General features: G+C 34.2%; 2 protein-coding genes across 2 annotated transcripts; one reads left to right on the forward strand and one right to left on the reverse strand.

The window, feature by feature from the left end:
- Nucleotides 1–7,572: 7,572 nt before the first annotated feature.
- On the reverse strand, nt 7,573–12,826 carry LOC107869360. The gene is made up of 14 exons (XM_047410870.1): nt 12,587–12,826; nt 11,605–11,709; nt 11,164–11,497; nt 10,904–11,013; nt 10,263–10,817; nt 10,138–10,191; nt 9,937–10,035; nt 9,754–9,849; nt 9,420–9,500; nt 8,927–9,007; nt 8,458–8,538; nt 8,069–8,168; nt 7,748–7,991; nt 7,573–7,654 (listed from the first exon to the last, which is right to left on the reverse strand). Exons 1-14 carry the CDS (start codon nt 12,824–12,826, stop codon nt 7,573–7,575), a joined length of 2,262 nt encoding a protein of 753 aa, XP_047266826.1.
- Nucleotides 12,827–19,214: 6,388 nt separating this feature from the next.
- LOC107868447 (protein unc-13 homolog) lies at nt 19,215–24,896 on the forward strand. Its single transcript, XM_016715138.2, has 5 exons — nt 19,215–20,110; nt 21,486–22,367; nt 22,455–22,907; nt 23,305–23,491; nt 23,573–24,896. The coding sequence occupies exons 1-5, from the start codon at nt 19,490–19,492 to the stop codon at nt 24,541–24,543; spliced, it is 3,114 nt and encodes a 1,037-aa protein (XP_016570624.2). The 5' UTR covers nt 19,215–19,489; the 3' UTR covers nt 24,544–24,896.
- Nucleotides 24,897–26,392: the final 1,496 nt, after the last annotated feature.

Consider the following 26,392-nt stretch of genomic DNA (forward strand, 5'->3'; position numbering starts at 1 on the left):
TTTTTTTTTTTTTTTTTTTATGATAATGAAATATCATAAGCGCATATTAATTTATATTCGCCCAACATTTATAATTTGAGGGCTATGTGGATTCTCAACCATATATATTTTAGTCTCAAGAAAATATAATTAATTCATATACTTTTTTTCGTTTTTTCATCCGGTATCCGGTGCCTGCATTGGAGCCCCGACTAATCCAGGTCGGGCGTTGAAGGGCCCATTAAGGTGGCAACGCTTCCAACAGAGTTTTCTCCATAATCAGGGTCATACCTTCGACCTCTGGTTAAGGGTGGAGCAGCCCCATCCACTGCACCACAACCCATGTTGATTTTAATTCATATACTTATTTCTATATAAATACAAATGATAAATTGCACATATTGACAACTAAACTATTCAAATACAAATAATAAATTTATTTGAAATATATAGTATGATACAAATAAATTTAAAGTAAAAAAATATAAAATGCAATGACAAAAAAAAGATGAGAAAAAGAATAAAAAGAAAATAAGAAAAATGACAAAAAAGACGAACCAAGAATGAAAAAAGGGGAAACGAAAATACAAAAAAAAAAAAAGAATGCAAAGAAATAAAATTGAAAAAGAAGAAAGAAACAAAAATGTAAGAAACGAGTAAAAAATAAGTGGAAAAAATGAAAAATGAAAAAAAAGTAAATTAAAGGAAAATAGAAAGAAAAAAATAGTAAATTAAAGGAAAAAAGAAAGAAAAAACAAAAAAAGAAGAAAAAAAGAAGAAAGAGAAATAAAAGATAGAAACAAATAATAATAAAGGAGTGAAACTATGGATTATATTTAATTGATAAGAGATGTTATGAATTATATAGGCTAAATGGGATAGTTAAAAGCTTATATTTATTAAGCTATGTAGGTCTCAAACGAATACGAATGATGAAATAAGGATGAGAAAGGGGAAAGTGAAAAAAAAAAGAATACAAAGAAAAAAAAATAAAAATAAAAAAAATTAAAAAATAGATGAAAAAATGAGAAAGAAAATAAAGAAATCATAAGGAATGAGTACAAAAATAAAAAATAAATAAAAAAGAAAAAAAAGTAAATTAAAGGAAAAAAGAAAGAAAAAAAGTAGAAGAAAAGAAATTAGAAAAGAAAAAAATTGAAACTTTAAGCATAGGTGGATGATCTCTGTGTTTAAATGGGTACTCATATTTTACCCATTTTGTCTATATTTGTATGAGATTTTAAAATGAGTTGAAGTCCAGATTTACCCATTTGAAATATGAGTGATCCAATTCACTAAATATGGGTTAAATAGACTCTTTTCACAAATATGGGCTGAAATTGTCATCCCTAGTTGTGACTAATATTTCGGACCTTATCTTCTTATGATTGAAATAAAGCATCGTTACTATGGTACTATGCTTTGTTTCGATGATTGTAAAAACTTGTTGAGGGACCAGATGAAGAACCAAGTACGAGGTACGTACCCACACTAGACCCATCTCAAAACTGCTTATCACCCCCGAGCGAGTTCCAAAACTGCCTTTTTAAAACACTGGCGAGTCTCAAAACTGTCTTTTAAAACAAGATTCTGATCACTTGAATTACACATCTCCTGAATAATAAAACTAGGGAATCAACTGTTGGAATCTGCTGTCTCCTCAACCTATCTTTTGTTATCTAGGGTGTGCATCGGTTCGATTTTGTATATTATTGGTTCGATTTATCGATTCTTGATTTTTAAATATGCTAAATCAATAACCAAACTAATAAGATATTTTTTTTTTATCGATTTTTGGTTTTTTATTTTTTTAGTTCTTATCGGTTCGATTTTTGGTTTAACTGATAAAAAAAATATATAAACAACATAAATCCCCTAGCTTAATAAAGTAATTACACAAAATTTCCTCTTATTTTCTCTCTCCTAAATTTTGGCAAATATACTCATACAATCGTCAACACATTATACATTGGTGGAATGTATAATGAAACTGTTATTCCTAAATTTAAGGAAATTGATATCCTTAATTATATCACTGTTCCTTAATTAACGGCAATAATTAGATATTTTTAACACATATATGGATAAAACTAGTAACTGAAATTTGAATTTCAAAAAATAAATAAATTATACAAGTCAAATTTTATTTTCTGATTTATTTGATTGAAGATCTGGAAACGAAAAAAGTTCTATTGCTGAAAAAAAAAATCCCAAAGCAACAAAATACTTCTACATACGTTCTTCAAAAATTCAAAAAGCATCATGAATATCCCAATATTGCTGCGGCATTTTGGAATTTGGGAGTCAGAAACTAGTTATAAGTCATACAAAAGTGACACAATAATTATTTCGGAAAGTATTATTTTCTTGAAATTGATTTCTACTATCGCCATGGAGTTGGATATAGACGAAGTGCGTAAAAAAATTGAAGTGAAATATGTGGTTGAAGGAAACTCTTCTCCAATTGTAATAAGAAACGACAATGGAGTGAGAGTTTACGTTGAGTTAAAGAAACAACTTGTTGGTTTGGTTAATTTTTCGCTTTGTATTTCAAGTTGCGATAAAGCCAATAGTGAAATAGAGTTTGATAAAGCCACTGGTTCTATAATGTGTATCGAGGGTAGTGAATATGATTCAGTTGCGTTAACAATTGTTGAAATGGATAATCAGTATGCTCTATATGTGCCTGAAATGGAAGTTAAAAACTTCATTACTGATTGCAAAAATACTGAAATAATGGTGAGTCAGATATACAAGGATAAGGAAACTCTTGTTTCATTAATGTCAAGACACGCAATAGCGAATGGATTCAACACAAAAGCGAAACGATCCGACAAAAAAAAGGTATGATATCATTTGTATCTCCTGATGTTATAACATATTAATTTTTTTATGTTTAGAAATTTATGTTGTGTATTTTTTTGAACTGTTGATATGTAATGCTATCATACGATTGTATAATGTGACTTGTTATGTATTGGTTAATGTATAATTAAATCGTGCCAGGTGAATAAATGTATGATGCATTGGTTTAATAGATTGTGAACTCGTTTGTCTGTTATTACTGATTTTTTAATTAAAAATTTTGAATGTATAATTTAAATTATACATTTAGAGATATGTATAATATAACTGTGGCATTGAAAGTTTCTATTTTTTTGTTATTAATATGTTATGTTTTAATATTTCTGTTTTATACATTGATTAAGTTTTTATGAGTTGTTACAGATATGTACTGATAAAATGAGTACATACTTTATGAAATTTAATTCTTTGATTAATGTGTTGTATTATTTTTTTTTGTTATTTAAAAAATGAATGTATAATTTATATTATACATTCAGAGATATGTATAATATTACTAGACAGTTGCTGGAATACATTTATTTTCTTTCTATTCGCTAGATTAATACTTTTAGTTAATACAATGACTAAGTTTTTATATTTTGATGAAGCTATGTACTCATTTGTCATAACGAAGATTGCCAGTGGGTCATGAAGGCCTCTTGTATGAATGAATTGGAATTGTTTGTGATTAAAACATTTGTTTCGGAGCATAGTTGCAATCTTAGGGACCGAGTGCTGAATAATGTGGTTGCAATAAGTAATTTTGTGAGTAAATTTACTGCTCCAAAATTAATCAATCACAAAATAATACACACCCCCGCGGACATTATCAAAGAGATGAAAACTATTTACGGAGTCGACATTAACTACATGAAAGCATGGCGCGCAAAAGAGAAGGCGATTGCGATGCTTAGCGGTGGACCAGCAGATGGATATAGAAAAATACCCCGTTATATATATATGTTGAACTAAGTGTATCCCCAATCGTACATTCGGATGCATAAGGCAGTAGATGACGAGTTTAAATACTTGTTTATTGCATTGCGTCCGATGATTAGGGCTTTTGAATTTTGTAGACCTGTTGTTGTTGTTGACGGGGAATATTTAAGCGGTCCATATGAATGAACATTTGTATCGGCAAGCACATTAGATGGTGCAGGTATTGTGCGTTTAATTTTTTTTTTGTGTTGTACTTTTTTGTTCTTTTGTTATTTACTATATATTATTTTATCTTGTACATTGTTAAATTTTTGTGTAGGTAAATTCTTGTGCAGGTAAATTTTTGTTATTTACTATGTATTTTTTTTTAAATGATTAACTTTTTAAATTTATATGTAGGTTGTATTCTGCCATCAGCTTATGGTGTTGTTGATTCGGAGAATGACAACGCGTTGATTTGCAAAAGTTTAGAGAGGCATTTGGTGAAAGAGACAACATGTGTGTTGTTTCAAACAGAAATGAAAGTATCATAAAAGGTGTAAGCATTGTTTATCCTAATGTCCCTCATCTAGCATGTATATGGCATATATGGAAAAACGTTTGCACCCATTTTAGGAAAAGCAAAGATAGACTTAGTGACCTTTATTATTCCATGGCTAAATCTTATAAAAAAGAAGATTTTGAATATATTATGTCAAAGGTTGCTAAGGTTGATCAAAGAGTTAAGGAATATCTGGAGGAAGCTGGGTATGAAAAATGGGCTAGGTGTCACTCACCAGTAAATAGAGGTAGAATGATGACTTCAAATATAGCAGAATGTATTAACGGTTGTTTGGTTGAGGCTAGAAAACTTTCAATTCTAGGTTTCCTAGAAGAAGTTAGAATTTTATTTGCTGCATGAAATTGTAAGAACAACGAAATTATATCGTACACAAATACAACTCTTGGCAGAGGATTTGAAGAAATTCTAACTCATAATGGTGTTAAAGCTTTGCGGATGACGATATGTGTTAAAATAATTATGGAGCAGAAACTTTGTTTTACATTAAGTGTATATTAATATTTTTGCATCTGAAACATGTTATGCCGTTTTGTAACAGGTTAAACCAACAGGGAGTTATCTTTATTGTGTTTATGATTCGGGACGGAGGTACATTGTAGATATTGAGCGTGGCACTTGCAATTGTGGTCGATATCAAATTGATGAAATACCTTGTCCATATGAAATTATCGTATTAAAAAGTAAAAATGTGGATGTAAAGGATTATGGTCGTTATTGCGCTGAATTGTACAGGCCACAAACCATAGTGAAGACCTATGAACTCCCGATAGTTTCAATGCTAGACAAGAAGGATTGAAATGTTTCATGTTTTGTTGATGATGAATAAGTTTTGCCGCCCAAATATTGAAGACCTCCTGGAAGGCCAAAAAAAGGAAGGCATCTGAAATCTAGTGAATCATTGTCTTCAAATTCAAACCGCTGCGGTAAATGCGGAAGAGCCGATCACAATCGTAGGACTTGTGGTTTCTTTTCAAAGGAATCATGATGAAGATAATATTTTTTTCAACATGTTGATGGTTTGTTTGTTTTTAGTAGTATAATCAGTTTAATTAGATTTCTTTGGAATGCTGGAACAATTAATTTTAAGTTTTTTGGTTGCTATTTGAGTTTCACTTGTTCATTTAATATTTAATAGTATTTGAACAGATTGTGTAATTTTTTGTTTATCATATTTCATAACCATATCACTGTAATTTCCAACTGATTGGTGTATGTGTTATGTTGACCAGGAAATATAACATTCGCTTAAAAAATAGTTGAAACATAATCTGTATGAACTGTTATACGTTAGTATTTACTGAGTAAGAAATGTATGATTTAGCGTTATACGTTGTGTTGGTGTATTATCTTTCACAAGAAAAAATGTCATTCTATTCAATATTAATTGTTACACGTTATACGTTTATATAAAGAATGATTTTGTTCATTTAAGAATAATTATACATTTGTATCATTGTATGAAATTGTGTAATAATTTATAAAAGTGATTCTGGTAAACTATGTTTGAAAATTTTGTTTAAGAAAATATAAAATGTGACAGCAGGATACTATATTTAATGAGTAACATATATTTAATGTATTAATAATTAGTGTAATGTAGTTTTACTTGAAAAGAAAATTTACGTTACAGTAAAAATATTGTGTGTTCAAATGCAATGGCAATATATTTTTATTTTTTGTTTGTACACGTCGTAAAAAAAGAATATAAGGCAAACTCAATTTCGACTAAGAAAAACTTTGTATCATAACAGTATTGTGTAAGAAACTGCTAATCAATTGTTTCAACAAAAAAAAAGACATACATAAAATATTCATTAACCATAAGAAAGTATTACTGGAAATATGTAACATTAAATACCAAAAATAAGAAATAGTTCTATCAATGCCAACAATTAGAAAACATTGCTACTCTAAAGTAACAACTGCATTTGCTTCAATTTCTTCGATAACACTTTTTCTTGGTCGAGGCGGATCTCCATTATCACTCGTGTACCCTTCATTTGCCTTTTCCACTCCGTAATACCACAGTAAGGAAGCATAGCGTGCACGTTGACATGCAGAATCAAACCCACATGAATAAATTTGTAGTCCTTCGCTAAATATTTCTGCATAGGCACACACAAATACGCCACAGTCCCTGAATTCAAATAATAATAATAATAATAATAATAATAATAATAATAATAATAATAATAATCAGTAAATCAATTCTAACATTATTATACATGAAAAATAAACTGTAATTTACTTACAAACTATCAAACACTTGTTGTGGGATATTTTGCAAATAGTCAACATCAAATCATATTTCATTTACAAGACTAGTTTGCTGAGTAATCTTTCCTTTGTAAGCTTCAAGTGATGGCCAGTCAGTTCGCTAGGCCTTATCATAAAGTCATTGTCTGACAAGTAAGTTGGAAGCATAACTGAAAGCTTTTGTATTTCAATTGGAGGTTCTTTTTTCCTTTTACTTGAAAGTGAGTTATACACACGTATTAATCTTTCCTTCAAAACAATCACCGTCAATACCCAATGAAATTCTTTACCGCAGTTAATTGGAACATATACCTCATCAACCATATACCATGGTAATCCAGCAGGCATACTGAATCCCTGAATTATATTAGCTATAACATCTTCATTCTTAGCCACCATAATTGATTCTGCATAGTCTTGTTGCATGGATAGGTCAACTGCCGATTCCGTTGGATAATAGCGAGTATGTGTCTTCTCAACATATGTTTTAAAGAAGCAGCCTGTCGTTGTATGTCTATAATTATCACCCAACTGAATCTTTGATTTCTTTCTCAAGTGGTAGAAGATCACATCTAGTATGTCTATAATTATCACCCAACTGAATCTTTGATTTCTTTCTCAAGTGGTAGAAGATCACATCTAACTACTACAATTGAAAGTAGGGTAAAATAGTAAAAATGAATCCAAGAAATCAGTAGCTTTGACCTTAATTGTTTAGTAGATGTATGATATACAGCTATTATACATGACATGTTGGTTAAAGTTGAAGAAATGATAATGAAAAATACTGCATGTAAGTTATGTTATCATACACTGGTTAACATGTATAATATGTTATTATACATGTGTTTTAATGTACGCTATGTTATGCTATTGTTGAATATTAAGTATCAACAAAAGAACTTATGATATGGATAATAGTTAGAATAAGTTACCTCATCGTTCCAGCATGTCTTGCGTTCGGACATCAAGTAAAACTAATTTTTTGACTATGGATATGCAACGACAAAGTTCAATTGTCTAAAACCTAACCCAGAAGCATTTACTCGATAGTGGTTGTCCGTCTCTTTCCTGTAAAATAATCATTGATTATACATGACAGTAACCGTTTAGATTAAGATGGCAAAGTATTGTTAGGCAAAAATATAATACCAAATTTCTTACTTGGCAGAATGAGTTTTCAGCAATCGTACGACAATCCACTGGGAGTAATCAATCATCAATTCGTTAGGAAAATCTTGGTTGATGTTGTACCCATCAAAAGCATACTTCAACTTCTCCTCTTTATCGTTATCAACCGTATCCTTAGAGCCAGAACCATAGTTTGAAATGTATGGTGACCTTAAAATCCTGGACTTCTTTCTCGTTTGGAAGGTGCTTTTTATTTTGACGCTTGAAGCTCCCGAACCTAAGAATCAGGGAGGTCAGGTGGAATCTGACTGTCTGGAAGGTCCCAGTGTCTTTCGGTCATTTTATTTTAAGCACCAACATCCAATGACTTTGTAGTCGAAGGTGTTGACAGACCAAATAAAATTGTATCTACAACTGATTGTATTGAATCAGTTACTGTCCCACCAACTTCATCCTACGTGAACACATAAAGATTTGTAATGTATACATATAATATCTGAATGTGTAAATATAATAATGCTTACAACATTTATGTTAGAAATCATGACAACATCAATATCAGAAAAAACTTGATATGCATTAGAGAAAAAAATCAATACATTCCAGTTGGTTCAAATTCACAGAAAAATTTGACATGCACCAGAGAATTAACATTAAGTCCCAATACATACTTTTACAAGGTCGAACACGTAGAACGATATTTTTGTGTAAAAAAAAAGTAAGTGTTAAGCAAAAAAAAATACCTGGACATCTGTCACATCAGTAGATTTCTGATTTTTCAAATTCACTTCAGTAACATCTTCTTTAGCGGTTAGATTCACATCCTAAATTAAATAACAATTATCGTGTATTAACATTTATTCAAAGTATAATGTAAATTTTTTTGATGAAGTTTAACACCCGTGATAAGAAATTTCTATATGTAATGGGTGCATTTGAATATATAAATATATTAGTAGTAACAAATGATGTAATATTTGATGCACAAACGATTTTATGGCAATAAAAACATAAATATGTATGATGTTAATCATGAACTACAACCTTTATGTTAATGAAAAAGTTTGTATGTTGGATGTATGACTGTTCTTGATACATTCAATTGAATGTTTTATGTACATTTAACTGTCCTAATATGAAGAAGTTAGAAGAAACTACATGTGTATAGAAACTTATAGTAGTAATAAAACGATATTAGGGACATAAGAATACCGGCAAATCTTCTACATCTGGAATGTTCTTTTTTCCCAACTCTTCATCGCTACATTCTTCTTCATATGCCATAATATCATCCTATTATTTATGTGTTAATTATCATTATCCAAGTTGCATGTAGATAAAAATTTGTATTTATTAAGACAACTGTTAAACAATATGCAAAATATTGAAAACGTCTAGATCACTAAATTGTTAGTCATGTATGATGGATGTTTATATATTGACATAATTACATAACAGTTACTGATTTTATGATGTTCATTTATACTTTCATAAATATAAATCAAACCAACATTAAACAATTGTTAGTTATGACTGAGGGTAAATTATAGTTGTGTAAGGTTATTATCTACACTACATTAACAAATGTATAAGGTTAACTTATACATCTGAAAATTAATATAATATGTTAAACAGTTGTGATGGTTAGTTATTAAACAACAGTTAGTCATGTATGAGGGTTGTTTAAATGCATAAATATTGATACCTCCAAAACTTGCAAATCAGAACAGTGCTCATTTTTAAAATTATCCTCACGACCTGCATCTTTATCGGCCGCATTCACATCCTAAATTAAATTACAAGTCCCTTTAATTAACAGTTCTTCATAAACTTATTTTCGGTGATTCTTTAATGATGTTGTTTAAGTAAGTGTAAATGACATTATTATTAAAGAAGAAATTCATAAATAACATGTGTTTTGCTAAAGGAAAATGTAGAAAGTTTAATGTATTACTGATCATTATACATTCAAGTTAATGTATGATGAATAGTTAAACTGCACAAGTTTAGCACGTAACAAGTATTCAGGAAAAAAATACCAGCAATTGTTGCTCTTCAAGAAGGTTCTGCTTATTAGATTCTTCATCACGAGACACTTCCATATCGTTTAGTGATCCTTTATCATAATCTTCATGCTATTTTAAAAACAAACAACATTTGTTTTTGATAAGGTAAGTATGTTGATTTATAGTAAAAGAAAAATATAAGTGAAAAAAAAGTACCTGCATATCAGATTTATGTTGTCGCTCCTGTTTGTTGGATCCGTCTTCTTGACTTTGTTGTTGTTCATCAATTTTGTCCTCCTGTATAACAACAAAAATCTGCATGTATGAAGATTTCATCAACGTTATGCAAAATATAATGAAATTAACTTGTTAGACCCGCGATTGCTTATTTTGTTCATTCTTCAATGCTTTGATAACCTCAGCAGGTATTTTTGATATTAGTGTAATCAGTTCGGCCATTGTTTCAGCCAACTTATCACATAAAAAAAAAGTTAGTAGAAACAAATCATGCTATTTTGATAAAATGAAGAAACTAAACTTACACATTTGTTGATGTAATTCTTTATTTCATCTCCATCTAAACTTGATTTAGAAGTCCCTTCAGGCTGTGTGGATAATGAAGGAACAAACTTGTACTGGTGACTCTGCGGAGAAACACCATTTTCTACATGATGATGATGTTGAATTTCAGACACACCATTTTCTCCCTTGTCTGTTGTATCCTTATGCATTTCACGATACAAATCAGATCCATGATGTATTGCATGAATAGATCCAGATGTATCATCATCCACCACCACTTGCTTTTCTTGCTCAAACACGACAGTCTTTCTTTTCTTCAAAGGTTGGTCAGGCGATACAGGTAATTCAAAACCAGCCTTTATGAGGATTTCCCGCTGCGGTATAGTGCTGAAATCACCAAATTCTTCAGCAATGGTACCAACACGCTGTTGAATTTCAACTGTTGTCCTTTTCAACTTTCCAGAATCAGATGTCGAAGCATAAGTTGTTGGATCACATATCTCAAAATCTTTTGAAAAGGACAAATCCAATCTCCTAACTTCATCGGTTGTAGGTTGTATATTCTTGTAAGAATGCTGGAAAAAATAATAAAAAAATAAAATATTTGTACATAAATGAAACGAAGTTAATAAATAAAATAAGTACAAAGTTAAAGAATTACCTTAGTGAACATGCCAGACATAAAAGATTCATGCGTAGGCCTTATACACTGCACCGACCAGTTTAGTATTCTGGGAACAACCTTTCTCTGACGGACAACAGTTTTTGATTCTACTTCGGAACACTCAAACATCCAAACATTTAGAACGTGCGACATTCCACCGAATGAATATAACTACTTCACAGTGTTGAAATCCTGCTGCTAGGAACTCATTAACTTTTCAAATGTGACCTTCCCCCATGGAAAGTGAATGTACCGACCGTCCTCAACAATTTGAAAGTGCACAACACTGATTGGTGCTTTCTTATGCTGAGAAAATATGAATGTATGAACAAAGAACAATATCGCCAGGTTCAGAGCATCTTCAGCGTTATCAAAGTTTCCATTCTGCACCCGTGTTATCAGTTTTGAATGAGTTATTGCTCCTTTATTGTCAGGAAAATACCTCGACATCAACGCTGATTTAGATGATGAAGTATACATATAATCATCAATATTACCGGTACACTTCAAATCGCTTATTATGGCGAAATTAAGCATTGTGAATTTGAGGATTTCCTCTTGTACCCAAACATGAAGCTCGTTTTTGTTATCCTGCTGAATTTCAAGCATAAGTAGGCATTTTGAAATCTGTCCTATCTAGTTGCACCGTGGCAAATTCAGAAATATGCCAAAAATCGTATTTCTAAATGCTCCAGTACATTCTCTCCAAAATATTCCTTTATCTCTTTCCCGAAAGCACAGTTACATAAGCTCCCCATATGCAATGGGTGTGGTGGGACTTTATCAATTCGGTATTTCATGCCCTGGAAAAAAAACATAATATAATTAGCTAACAGTTACTGATTGTATGATGTTCATTTATACTTTCATAACATAAATCAGACCAACATTAAACAATTGTTAGTCATGTATGATGGGTAACTTATAACTGTATAAGGTTAAAATATACAATACACTAACACATGTATAATGTTAACTTATACATCTGAAAAATAATATAATCAGTAAAACATGTGTGATGGTTACTTATTAAAGAACAGTTAGTCATGTATGAGGGTTATTTATACATTGATAATTAAATTGTTAGTCATGTATGAGGGTTAATTATACATTGACAATTAAACATGTTAGTCATGTATGAGGGTTATTTATACATTGACATAATTAGCTAACAGTTACTGATTGTATGATGTTTATTTATACTTTCATAACATAAATCAAACCAACATTAAACAATTATTAGTCATGTATGAGGTTTATTTATACATTGAAAATTAAACTGTTTAAATGTATAAAAATTTCAGTCAAACATATACACTACAGTTATAAATGTATGATGTTATCTTATACATCTAACATTTAACAAATTATAACAGACCAAAACATAAACAGAAAATACATTTATAAAAAAATTCAGTCCAACATATACACTACATGTATGATGGTTATGTATACATCTAACAAATTGTGACAGACCAAAACATAAACATAAAATACACTTGTATGAGGTAACTTATACATTTCAAAAAATAATATCAGCTTTATTAGAATGTATAACCTTTACAATAATATTTCAGAGCAACTATATTATACATTCCTTTGATGAAACACTAATGTATGGTGTAATATTATACATGTCTCAAATTACACATACAGTCATAGTAAATATCTTCGGTAAACGTGGTCGGCCGGATCATCAAATTTCTTTTTACTTGCTTTTAAAGTAGACTTCTTCGATTTAGAAGCAGCCTTATCCGTCAATTTCTTCATTTTAACGGGGTCGTTTCTGTGCTTTGATCGATTCTCTGCCCAATCAGGATCCTGTTCATCAAATGTAGCAGGAACAAATCCAAGTGGAATATCTTGTATAGTTGCATCTAACTGAGTAATTCCTAAACTAAAACTTAGAGGATTATCCATTACCAAATAACACTATTTTAAGTTAACAGTATTGAAAATCGAACTAAAAACAAGAAAATCTCAGATCTAACTTGTACTATATGAAAAATAACGAAAAGACGAACTACTTAACTTGAATAAGCTTGAACAATACTATAATTTGAACATGCAAAAAAACAAAAAGCGAAAAACCCCTGATTTGGAAAAGTTGAACAAAAAAAAAATCAAAAAAATTAATGAAGTACAATATTAAAAACAATTAACTGTTGAATAACTTACAATTTGATAACCACAAGTAGATTTTACTTCAAGTATGCCGGAAAAAGAGGGATTTCAAAAATGGAGTAAATAACGGCTTGATAATGGGAGCATAAGGGAGTAAAAGACGGAAGGATGAAATCGGTTGTTACATGTATAATGTTGATGAGAGAGAAAATACCCAATAAAGGGATTTTTGTAATTATTATGGGATTTGTGTAATTACTTTACCAATTGGGGACTTTTTGTAATTATGTAACTTAAATTTGTGTATATATGTAATTCTTAGAAAAAAAATACTCGTAAAATAGAAATAGTAGTAACTAACGTGAAAAAAAAAATTGAATTTTAGTTGTAACAAAAAATACTACATGATGTGTTTTAATTTACAAGAATCTTCAAGTTTGAACTAAATATTGTTAGGAGAATTTAAGAGTTCGTATAATTGAAATAACAAGTTTGTTAATTTATAGAAATTAATATATATATATAAATATATATATATATATATATATCCTTATTGGGTTATCGGTTTACCCAATAACCCAATAAGAGAAATCAAACCGAACCAATAACCCAATAATTTTTTTTTATAAAATCATTAAAAAACTGTTAATCCAATAACAATAAACCAATAATATTTTATCAGTTCGATTGATAAATCGATTCAGTTTTTGCACACCCCTAATGTCAGCTGCTTGTCCTGATTTTTCTTTCGCCTACCTTATTTTCAAGATTTCAAATCTTACATATCTTTCATTTATAACCGTGGTGCTTGAGTAGCCACGGGTATCTGCCACCTCCCATTAGCAACATGTATCAAGTAACTCAGTCCCTCAAAACTAGAACATATGGGAAGAAATCACCTAATGCTGATCTATATTTATATGCTACGTTGCCCCCCAAAAATACTGTGGTGATACATACATTTATATGTTAATTTCTGAAACATTTTTCATTTTCTATGTTATGACGGAGAGAGGTGAATATGAAAATAAAGAAAGTAAAAAACACCAAATTTAACGTGGAAAAAATTTTCGGGTCGAAGGTAACAACCACGGGACGGGATCACAGAGATCAAAATTGCTTCACTATAACAATAAGAGGATTACAAATATTTTCCTAATGGCCACACAACAAGAGCCAAACCCGGAGAAGCATTATCTACACCAATGAAAGTAAATCAAGAGAAATCACTCGAAATAGAGCTACTGTTTGGGACTCAAAACCACAGATGCTACGAACCTCCAAATACGATCTCCACCATTCAAATCAAACCCCAAGATGTTAGGAACACTCAGTTAAAATTTCAGCCTGATCCAACAGTGAAACGATCTGGTAAATGAGATCTGAAGTTGGCTGTGTTGGGTTCGAAATCGAGAGGGCGTCATGCGGAAGCTTTTAGTTTGCAAACGATAAGACGATAAATCAGACGACACATGAAAAATTAAACTAAAAATATATTATTGGATATGGTTTGGCCAAACGGCCTACCTATTAAAAATAAAATTGAAAATTCTAAAACTTATTGGAGAAATCTCTCCCTAAACAAAGACTCTTTGAAGACTATATTGTGTATGCTACTGTTGTGTTATGGTATGAGAAGGGTTTTCTATTTATAGATATTCAAAACTTTTCCTCAAAAAAAGAAGTTAGCCAAATATGAAAAAGAATTATATTTTTTCTTTCAGAAAAAGTAAAAGTAATTATGGTAACTTTTATTTTCTTTTAAGAAAAAGTAAAACTTAAATATAATAAGAAAATCAGGGCAAAAACCCTAACAGGCTGGTCGGAGAGGAAAAACTGCCGCAAGCAGAGGCGGAGCCAGGATTTCAAGTAAGGGGGTTCAATATTCAAAGAAAACTAAGTCGAAGGGGGTTCAACACCTACAATAACCACATAAAAAATAATTTTAATCATGTATAAATACTATATTTTTCCGTTGAAGGGGTTCGAACGAACCCCTAAAAGGCTGGCTCCGCCTCTGGCAGCAACTAAACTCTCTTTCTCTCTTTGGTGAAAACTCCCTCAAAAACCTGTCTTATGTGCTAATTTAGTCTTGCAAATACAAATACCAATGAGCATAGAAATCCAAACCAACTCAAAAATAAGAATAGAAATCCAAAGAAATCGACTTCTGCATTCTGATATTCGAAGTGGAGCAATGAAAGCGTAGAAGATTGGAGGCCCAACATTTATTTTGTGGGAGGAGCATATTACTAGAGCCAAAGTATCAAAATACATTGGTCTTTATCACATATTTCAGGGATATTCAACTTTTTCTGTTTGCAGAGACAATGGTAGTGTTAGTTATCACCATTATGAGATGAGAATATGTTTTTCACCAACACGAAGTTGTTGTTGGAAAACGGTGGGTAATCGCGAATTAGGTTAACTTTTGCCCCTTCAAACTGATCCAAAGTTGACCAATGATTAATAATTAGTATAATCTACGCTTCTAACTCCAAAGTTGACATAATCTGAAAAACAGAATGATCTGTTTGCATTGTTAGCAAAGAGTTGATCAAGATGCGGGAGCTAGAGCTCCGGTCAGCTGTGGAAAGGCTTCAGATTTTAGATTTAGCAGAAGAAACGGCACCTTTGAGTCCATCTGCTAGTAGACATTTGAATTCTATAATAGGTAAGCTAAAAGAGATGCAAGATTTGTTGCAAGCGAAGCCATTACGGAAAAACAGAGTTTTGCAAATTGAAGAACTCAATTATCAACTGGAAGATGTTATCGAATCGTATCATGTACTAGCAAGATCATCAAAGATATGGGGACTTAACAGCATCAAAATAATTTGTTTGCGGAAATTTGGTCTTGGTTTTGCTCTCCAGAAGATTAAATCGAAGGTCAAGAACATCAGAAACAAAATGAGGTTGGACCTCTTTATTGCTCCAGACCGGTCCCCTGTTGAGCGGAAAATCAATCTTATTGGTCTTGACGAACACCTGAAGAAAGTGTTGAAATTTCCGTTATCCCATGATGATGCTTATTCCTCTTCCTCCTCCTCCTCCTCTTCCCGCATTGCGGTCCCAGTCATCTCAATATGTGGAGACGTTGGCTCCGGCAATACTACTCTTGCTAAATTAGTATTTGAAAATCCATGCATTGCTGGAAAGTTTCAAACTCGAATATGGATTAACGTCACCGACAAGTGTAAAATCAAAGACATACTTGAACAAATAATTCATTGTGGTGATAGAAGGAGCCTAACTGTACTGGATGACATACGATCCTCAGAAGCTTGGGAGGCCATATGTGAAATATTACAAATATTAGTTAAGGGTAGCTTTGTACTCGTAACCACCAGGGTTGGACGTGTAGCAGAATACATATCGCAAAAGCAGTTTGTGCATAACATGACGCCCTTGAACGAGGCTGATAGTTTCGCTTTGTTCACCAAGGTGTTCTCCCACAAAGACGGTGACTGTATTAGCTGTGCTAACGATGAAGCCACTACTTCCTCGGCAGATAATGATAGTAGAAGTACAGATTCTGTTTGATCCAATGTTTGTGTTAATTTCATTCTATTTACGAAATTATTTTTATCTGTTTATGCTAAGCCAATCTCCAGAGTTGAAGTACGTTCAATTCATTTAGTTTATACTGTGTTGATCAGAGTTATAAGCACTAAAGTGAATTGTATTTATCATAGCTCAACTTTAATACTATATATTTATCCTTTCAGAAGTTAAATAACTAAACTACCCTTTACCTAAAAATAATATGAATGGATTCTATTTAACTAGTTAATTGCAAGTCTGATCTGTACAACTTCATTCGATAGCAATTACACTAGTTGTGCTTTTGTAACACCCCACACTTTTGGACTAGAATTTGAATCCTTCGGCATACCCATTCTGAACTATATGATTTCTATTTAGATATGAGTGTTTAGATAAATTATCTATGGTTTTTAGTGTTTTGGATGTGAATTAAGGTCATAGGAAACCCCTAGAACAAAGAAGTGTTGAACGTCCGGCTGCCGGCGATTAAGTTGTCATATAAGTTTCTATTAGGGTCAATTTCAAACGAGGATTACTCCTAGAATATGAAGAGTTTTGTAGCTCAAGACTCACCAAATCCCAACGCAACCGACCGTCTGTCAATTCGAGTCCGGAACATAAAGCTATGGGCATTTCAGTGAGGCACTACTAGTGGCGGAGCTGGTGAGTGGGAAATCAACTTGAGTTGTATTTTCTCCTTCAGATTCCGGGCAACTCATCGAGCACTTACACTAATTTATTTATTTCATGAGATATACATGCAACACACGTGTCCGAAACCTAGTGTATATATATAATTCTTTCTTAATCTGAATTCTCATGTTCAACAATAATTATCTGAAAAAGTAAAATCTGTTATTAATTCATTCAGCATTAACTCAAATTCAGTCGACACAAACAAATGTGATGTAATTGTGTGTCGACGAGTCGCATCTCAGAAAAGGAAGTACATTCTGGTCTAGCGATCCAACAAACTATTCGACTCTACTGTCTAATATCTAACTGATTGTAATTAATTTTTTGCAGAGCACGAAATGATAACGTAAAAGGTGAGATATTGTGATGGCTCACCACTGCTCATCAAGGATCTTGCATTGTACTTGCAGTCTATAGGAAGGGAGGAGAGGGGGAGAGGATGCTGCTTGAAAATCATCCCCAATAAGCGTGTCTATCTGAATTCTATTGTCGAGTTTATAACGAGTTACCAGATTACTTGCAACCATGCTTTATGTATTTGGGTCATTTCCTGGAAGATGAAGAGATAGATCCTGAGAAGTTGTCCCATTTGTGGATGATTGAAGGCTTATTATTAACAGGACAAAGTGCTAGAGGGGAGAGAATGATGGACATGACGGAGCGATATCTGAGAGAACTGACACTTAAGGGCCTGGTAGAGGTGCAAGAAGAGGAAGAGGAAGTTCCGGCCACTACGAAGAAATTCAAGGCTTGCCGCTTTGTTCAAGGTATGGAAAAATTTTGTGTCTCAAATTGTGAACGAAAACGTTTTCTCAAAATCGTAGATTTAAGACGAGAGGACTGTTCACTCTCATCAAATGATGGGCCACGTCGACTTGTCATATATCTAGGCAAGCACAAAGTTGATATTTCTCCTAAAGTTGAGTCTATCACCAATTACATGAAAACTAGCTCTTCAAATAACTGGCCTCTACAGTTGGATTGCTATGCAGAGGATAGGCATTCAGTGCTACGAGAATTCTTACGGTGTAAGGTTCTACGAACCTTGAACTTCAAAGGATATATCGGCCACGCGCCTACCATCATACGATGAAATCTCCCAGAATCTCTCTACGTTAGCTCTGAATAAGTCTCGTCTGAATAAGTTAGTTTAACGAATTATATTCCATATATATGAGTGACATTATTAACGAGTGATCATTTGGATGGATCTTGATTGACCTTTGGTGACACATACTTAACGGGTGATTGTGTATAGAAATGACATTCGATGCCATTTGGGTGGTTAATCGATAGAGCAAGGAACTACGATTGGGAAGATAACCAATTTTTTTTTTTTAACTAAAGTGCAATCTGGTGCATGCACTAAAGTTTCCGTTATGTATGGTGTCGCCAGACTATTGCTACTATTTTCTAATTTCTTAGTTTTCGTTCCAAATTTTGTTGCCAAGTTCTCCTTCTCTCAAACTAATTGTATTGTTTCTACAAGAGTTAAAGATAATGCATATATGAACGTACAAATTAACCAAAATAAGATAGAAGGGACACATTTAGAGGAACATTCTCTTATCGATTAAATCGAATCGTTAGGGTAGCAAATCAATAACCAATCAATATTTTTTACTAGCGGAGTCCAAAATATAAAAAGTAAATACACAAAAAGATCAAAGAAGGTTTAACATCTATACAATAGATATATACATAAAAAAAAGTTCACCATATATTAGCAACCTTATTTTTTTGTAAAGAAGATTCAGATAAACTCGCTTGGTCCTACCTAGCTAGCTCCACCCCCCTTGCATGCTAGAATAAAAAATTGCATGATAAACCGACAAATAAGTATTTTTTGCTACTTACCAATGGTCTTAATTAATTCTTGATAATTTTTTTCACCAAAAAATAACAAACACAAATTGCTTTAACCATTCTTTTTTTATTTTCTATTGAGGTTCTATCTCTTAATTTGTTTCAATAATCAAATCTCTTTCTGATATTTTTTTTCTTCCTTTTTCATAAATATAATGCTCATCTGCTTCCCTCTTCCTCCTGATATTTGACGGGGGAAATGATTTTCTAGTCCTTTACAAATTCAATTTTCGGTTTTATGCCTTTTTAATATCGGATCTTTCGTTTTTATATGTAAAAGATCTGTGAAAAGGACATTTTCTTCTGTTCGTTTGTAAGTGGACCAAGAGATCTCATTTCCTGTCGCGTTGCATGCATGCAAAAATGCAGCCCCAATTTCACCCTCCTCAACATATAAAAACTCAACCAGCTCAGAAGCCCGGCCCAAATGCACCCCATTCGGATGACGACCCGATCATCGTGGTCGACCTCGTATGGCCATTCGGAAACCTCGAAGGACTCGATCGTGACGATTTTCGAGAATCAGCGTATGAGATATTCTTCACGGCGTGTCGGTCATCGCCGGGGTTTGGTGGTAGGACAGCTGCATTAGCAGCCTCGGATGGATCATCGTTGGGAGACGGAAACGGGCTGGGACCCGAGTCGGGTACGTCCGGGCCGGGCCTCGGGTCGGGCCCGGGATCACCGAAACCGAAAGGGGTAGGAATGGCGATAACGAGCAGGGTGAAAACGGCGTTAGGGTTGAAAATGCTGAAGAAGTCACCATCTCGGAGGACGTCTGCTGGTGGCGTTAATGGTCCGTCTTCGCCCGCCGCAGTTGCGAGCCCCAGGACACCCTCGGGCTCGACTATTCAGCAGGCGAAGATACGGAGGCCGCTGACGTCAGCCGAGATAATGAGGTTGCAGATGAGAGTGTCAGAGCAAAGTGATAATAGGCTAAGAAAAACACTTATGAGAACTCTCGTAGGCCAAGTACGTAAATTATGTTTTTGCATGCATGTTATTTAAATATTCGATAATATCAGGTAAACTTGACGTGTTATTGCAATTATCCAATTTTTTTTACGTAAAACTTGAGAAAGAAAAAAATCGAATAACCTATAATATCAAGTCAAGTTTACCTAATATCATAGAATCTTTTGTACATTGACCGTGCATAATTTTTTCCTTCAAAACTACTACCTCCGTTTCGTTCGATTTGTTTGTCTTTGACTCGACATGAAATTTAAGAAAGTTATGAATACATATGAATCTTTCGGTCTGAAACTAAATATATGTCAAATATACTAAAAAAGAGTTGGCAAAAAAAGAAAAAAAAATATTCTTTTTAAATAGGATTAAAAAATTGAAATGATTTTTTTTTGTGAACATGTTCTTTTTATAATTTTTTGTTTTGTTTTATCAAAAGAAATTGTTTTCTTTCTCTATTTTTTTTTTTCCGAACAAACCATAAATTTTCATATTTTACTACTTTGACCCTAGATTTTGTATATTTTCCTGGTAACACCACATGTTTAAGAGTTAAAATCATACGATTCAAAAATGTTTGCGATCGAGTAAATAGCTCTACAAACAAGTAGATCGGACCGACTTGGAAAATGAAAAGATTTGTACGACGTTAAAAGATTCCAAAGTTTTCTCCTTGTTCCATTCGCGCACAATCAAACTAAGACACATAAAATGAAACTGACAATATATATGATTCTTTCTTAAATGACTTATAATTTTTGTCTGACTCGTAATGTTTTAGATAAAACTATGTTATGTTATGCATACAGTAGACCCTTGTGATCCGTCCTTTGCCCTCAGACCTGCGTATAGCGAGAGCTTTAGTGCACCGGGTGGGCATGTCGTATGTTTGCATCATGCATGTGTTTACACAAGCATTACATTAATGTTTTGAAAAAAAACTCTGTTACGCCGTACAGTAGACCCTTGTGATCGACCCGCGTATAGCGAGAGCTTTAGTGCACTAGGCGGCTGTTTCTTATGTTTGCATTATGAATGTGATTACACAAGCATTACATTAATGTTTTGGAAAAAACTCTGTTATGCCGTACAGTAGACCCTTGTGATCCTCCCTTTTGCCTCGGGATCCGTGCATAGCGGGAGCTTTAGTGCATTGGGCGTCCGTTTCTTATGTTTGCATCATGAATGTGGTTACATACTAAGTTGCTCGGACTCTCCAAAAATGTTGCCGCGCCCATGTCGGATCCTTCAAAATTACACTATTTTGGAGGATCGTCCGACACGCACCAGTCGACATTCTTGAAGAGTCCGAGCAACATAGGTTACATAAGCATTACATTAGTACCTCAAACTAATGTGGTTGAACTTTTTCGTGCAGATAGGGAGGAGAGCAGAGACAATAATCCTACCATTGGAGCTATTACGCCATCTTAAACCATCCGAATTCAACGATGCTCAAGAGTATCATCTATGGCAAAAGCGCCAGCTTCGTATACTTGAAATAGGCCTTCTCATTCACCCTTCAATCCCGGTAGGAAAGGATAATGCATCTGCATCGCGATTACTAGAGATCATTCAACTCTGTGAGACCAAAACAATCGACACCAGCAAGAACTCCGAGACCATGAAATCGCTCAGCAATGCAGTAGCCGCGTTAGCTTGGAGAAGTGTTGAAGATGCACCTAGCGATACCTGTCGTTGGGCTGATGGATATCCTCTCAACATCCATATATACACCGCCCTCTTAGGCTCGATATTTGATCTCAAAGATGACACGTTAGTCCTCAATGAGGTCGATGAGCTTCTTGAATTGATGAAAAAGACATGGTCTACATTGGGTATTACTAGATCAATTCATAACTTGTGCTTTACATGGGTGCTTTTCGAGCAATATGTTGTGACTAACCAAGTCGAACCTGATCTTCTTGGTGCAACGTTGACTATGTTAACCGATGTTGCAAATGATGCTAAGAAAGTAGATAGGGATCGTATTTATCTAAAGATGCTGAAGAATGTTTTAACCTCAATGAAACGATGGTGTGAGAAGCGATTACTGAATTATCATGCCAGTTTTCACGCGGAAAATGTTGTCCTAATGGAAAATATTATTCCTCTTATGTTCTCTGCCTCGAAAATATTAGATGAAGATGTTCCGGGATATGTATCTTCTGCTGCTGAGAAAGGGGATGTTAAAGATGATTCGAAGGGGAATAGAGTGAATCATTTCATCGGTTCATCGTTAAGGTCTGCATTCAGTAAGGTTTGTACTTTCAGCCCTTCTTGTTTAAACCTTTTCGATGGATACATTTTCTGTATTAACAATAACATCACGCTTTCTTGTTTCTAGTTGTTGGAAGAACGGAGTATAAACATCGTGAGTTTTGAAAATGAAGACATGATCGAGTCACTCATTAAGTTAGCTAATGCAACAGAAGAATTGGCTACTAAGGAGAAGGAAATTTTCACTCCTGTCTTGAAGAAATATCATCAGATTGCAGCTGGTGTTGCGGCAGTGACATTACATACTTGTTACGGAACTTTGTTAAGGCAATACCTAGCAGGTACGACCTTTCTCACGAGTGAGACAGCGTTAGTGTTGCAGAGGGCTGGGAAACTCGAGAAGGTTTTAGTCCAAATGGTGGTGGAGGATTCTGTCGATAGCGAGGATGGTGGCAAAATGATGGTGAGGGAGATGATTCCTTATGAAGTTGACTCAATCAAAATTAACCTCTTGCGGAAATGGATCCACGATAGTTTGAAGAAAGGGAAAGAGGTTCTCGTAAGATCAAAAGACTCCGAAGTAAGTCCATTTTGTCTATGTTGCTCGGACTCTTCAAAAATGTCATTAGGTGCGTGCTGGATCTTTCAAAAGTAGTGCAATTTTGGAGGATCAGACACGGGTGCGGCAACATTTTTGGAGAGTCCGAGCAACTTGCATTTTGTTACTCTTACAATTTGTAATAGGGATTTACTTCCGTAGTCATACTAAAAGTAATTACGAAAGAAGGGAAGCGCGTTGCATGAAGCATCCCCGTTCACACAGGGTCGGTTGAAGGGCCGCATCCAAAGGTGGTGTAATGTAGGCAGCCTACAACCTGACAGATTCCACAGCTCGAACACGTGTCACATGGAAACAATTTTACCGTTACTCTAAGCCTCCCCTTCGAGTTAACTAATGTAAAATATTTGTAATGCAGACATGGAATCCGAAATCCAAAAGCGAGCCATATGCGCAATCAGCAATTGATCTAGTGAGACATTCCAAGGAAGCAGTGGAAAATTTCTTCGAAATTCCTACAATCATCACCGAGAATTTGGTCACTGATATCGCAGATGGCATAGAGAACTTATTCAAAGAATATGTTATCTTTGTTGCATCATGTGGTAAGAACTAACGAATTCAGCAGACCTTATTTGCTCGAGCATTCTGATGCGCGAATTCATAACGAAAACTCATTTTTGCAGGTGCAAAACAGAATTACATGCCTACACTTCCTCCTTTAACAAGATGTGGCCAAGACACAAAATTTATGAAACTATGGAAGAAAGCTGCTCGTACTGTCGGATCAAATGATCCGAACCAGCATTTGACAGACGAAGATAACAATCCGCGCCCTTCAACAAGCCGAGGAACTCAACGACTTTATGTAAGGCTTAACACCTTGTATTACCTCCTTCAACACCTCAATTCCCTCGACAAAACGCTATCTCTCTCAACTCGAGTCATCGCTTCACCAGGAAGCCGTTACAACAAGAACAGACAGCTAGCTTGCTGTTCCTTCTTCGATCAAACACGCTTCTCCATCCAAACAGCCATTCAACACATATCAGAAGTCGCTGCTTATCGCCTTATGTTCTTCGACTCCAACTCAGTATTCTACTCAAGCCTATACGTAGGTGATGTAGAGAATGCACGCATCCGGCCAGCGCTTAGGATACTCAAGCAAAACTTAACTCTTTTATGTGCTATCCTCACTGACCGGGCTCAACCGATAGCGCTGAAAGAAGTCATGAGAGCTTCTTTCGAAGCATACCTCATGGTTTTACTTGCCGGAGGATCACGAAGGCACTTCACCATAATGGATCATCATATGATAGAGGAAGATACTCAGAGTTTGAAGAGGGTATTTTGTACTTGTGGTGAAGGTTTGATACTAGAAGACGTCGTCGAAAAAGAAGCAGCAACAGTTGAAGCTATAGTGACATTAATGGGACAATCAACACAACAATTGATTGAAGATTTTAGCACTATGGCATGTGAAGCTAGTGGCATTGGAGTTATAGGCAATGGACAGAAATTGCCTATGCCACCAACAACAGGAAAATGGAATAGATCAGATGCTAATACAATCTTGAGGGTACTTTGTCATAGAAATGATAAAATTTCCAATCATTTCTTGAAGAAAACATTCCACTTAGCAAAGAGGAGGAGTTAAGAAACGCCGCACCAGTGTCAGATCCTTAAAAACCGCAAAGATTTCAAAAGATCCAACATACACTCAAGGGGTATGTTCGATGAGTCCGAGCAATATAGCCTAAAAGACAAAAACAAAAGGTTTCACTTGTACAGAAAAAAAATCAAGAACTAAATTTTTTCGAAAGTATATATGCTATTAAAGTTTATTTTTATTTGAAGGATGTAAAGTAAAGCCTTCTAGACCATAAAAATTGTACTACTTGAACTAAAATTTTCTAAAGTTGATTTTTTAATTTGAAGGATTGTAAAGTTAAAGCCTTCTAGACTATAAAAAGGTTTGTAAAGGAGTACTACTTGAGAAATTTGTACTAAGTTATCTTCATGGAACTATGTGATGAAATATCTTAAGTTTGCCTGCATACTAAAGTTGCATAACCACTTGTGTAAACCTCACTTGTCTCGCTAAGAGTATATATATCAAAGCTCCCAGAGGTATCACCTAATGATCAATAAAGAGAGTGAGGACTACGTGGTCTCGGGCGCCCAAATCCCAACAAAAATGCAAGGTAAGGTTGCATACACTACACCTTTTTGGTGGAGCCCTTCCCCGGACCCTGTGCATAGCAAGAGTTTTAGTGCACCGGGTGATACAAATCAGTCCACCAAGATGCCAAAACAGTTCACAAAACGCGAGAAGAACAAGCAACACAAAGAGATACAAGATGACAAACACAAAAACACACGGATTTGCAAAATAATAAAAGGATAGATAGTGAGACCAAGATTATTACAAGATTAAGAACCAAGTATATTTCAACATTAACCCCTAATGAATGTAATAATCAAAACCACACTCTTACGGTGACCACCAAGGTAATCGGCTCACCTCAAGATCCACCGTTTCCAACCAAAGAACAATATTGGCTTTTCCAAGCCCTATACTAAGGATGACTTTTCCAAGTCCTAACTAAGACTATACTAAGGTGGTCTACTCTCAAGAGAGAGGATTTCAAGTGTTTCAATTTTTCATCTTTCATAAACTAAAGAGCAAATGACTTAATAGAAGACTATATAGAGGCTAGCTTATTACATAACAAAAATGACCACAATACCCTTAGTGAAAGGGGAGGTCGTGGGTTGTTTCTTTAATATGTGCAAACCCCAAAATACCCTTAATGAAGGGTGCTTCTTTAATGCTCCACAATCATGGGGTCACACTTCAAAACTTGTAGTCTTGAATTGGCATCAAATGTAAGCTCCCACGCAATCTTCTACACACGGGTTTGTTTAATGGCATGCTCAAAACGGGTCTTTCATACATGTTCTCGTATCCTCGAGGTGACCAAGTCTTGAGCCTCTATGTGTTGGCCTCTAAAGATGTCATCAAAAGATAAGATGGCCATTTGTCCCGTATCACCGGGCTATCCCTTTTTCCCCCCACTTAATTTGGAATACAACTCCAAAGTGGTGTTTGGCATGAGAATTCGAGAGATAAGTGTCACAACCCAACTTTTTAGGTCATGATGGCGCCTACCATAACCCACCAGTAGGCAAGCCAACCTGTAGTCCGGAATGGCTAGTAACAGACTACTCAATAACATAAGAAAAATAATGCGGAATATATGAAATAAAGATTAATACATGGACGAATCCCAAAACCTGGTGGTATTAGTACAAGAGCTTCTAAACATAATAAAAGTACAAAAGTGATATATCAAGGAGAAATACACTGATTCAACTTACCTCTGAATACAACTTAGAGGCTAGTCTAATACATAAGAGAGGGATAAGTAATACTCCAAACGTCAGGAGCTCACTCTAAGTCTCCGAATTAGGGATACTCCGCACAATGCACACATCAACGGCGA

The sequence above is a fragment of the Capsicum annuum genome, chromosome 4 (assembly GCF_002878395.1).
Source record: "Capsicum annuum cultivar UCD-10X-F1 chromosome 4, UCD10Xv1.1, whole genome shotgun sequence".
NCBI classification, from domain to species: domain Eukaryota; kingdom Viridiplantae; phylum Streptophyta; class Magnoliopsida; order Solanales; family Solanaceae; genus Capsicum; species Capsicum annuum.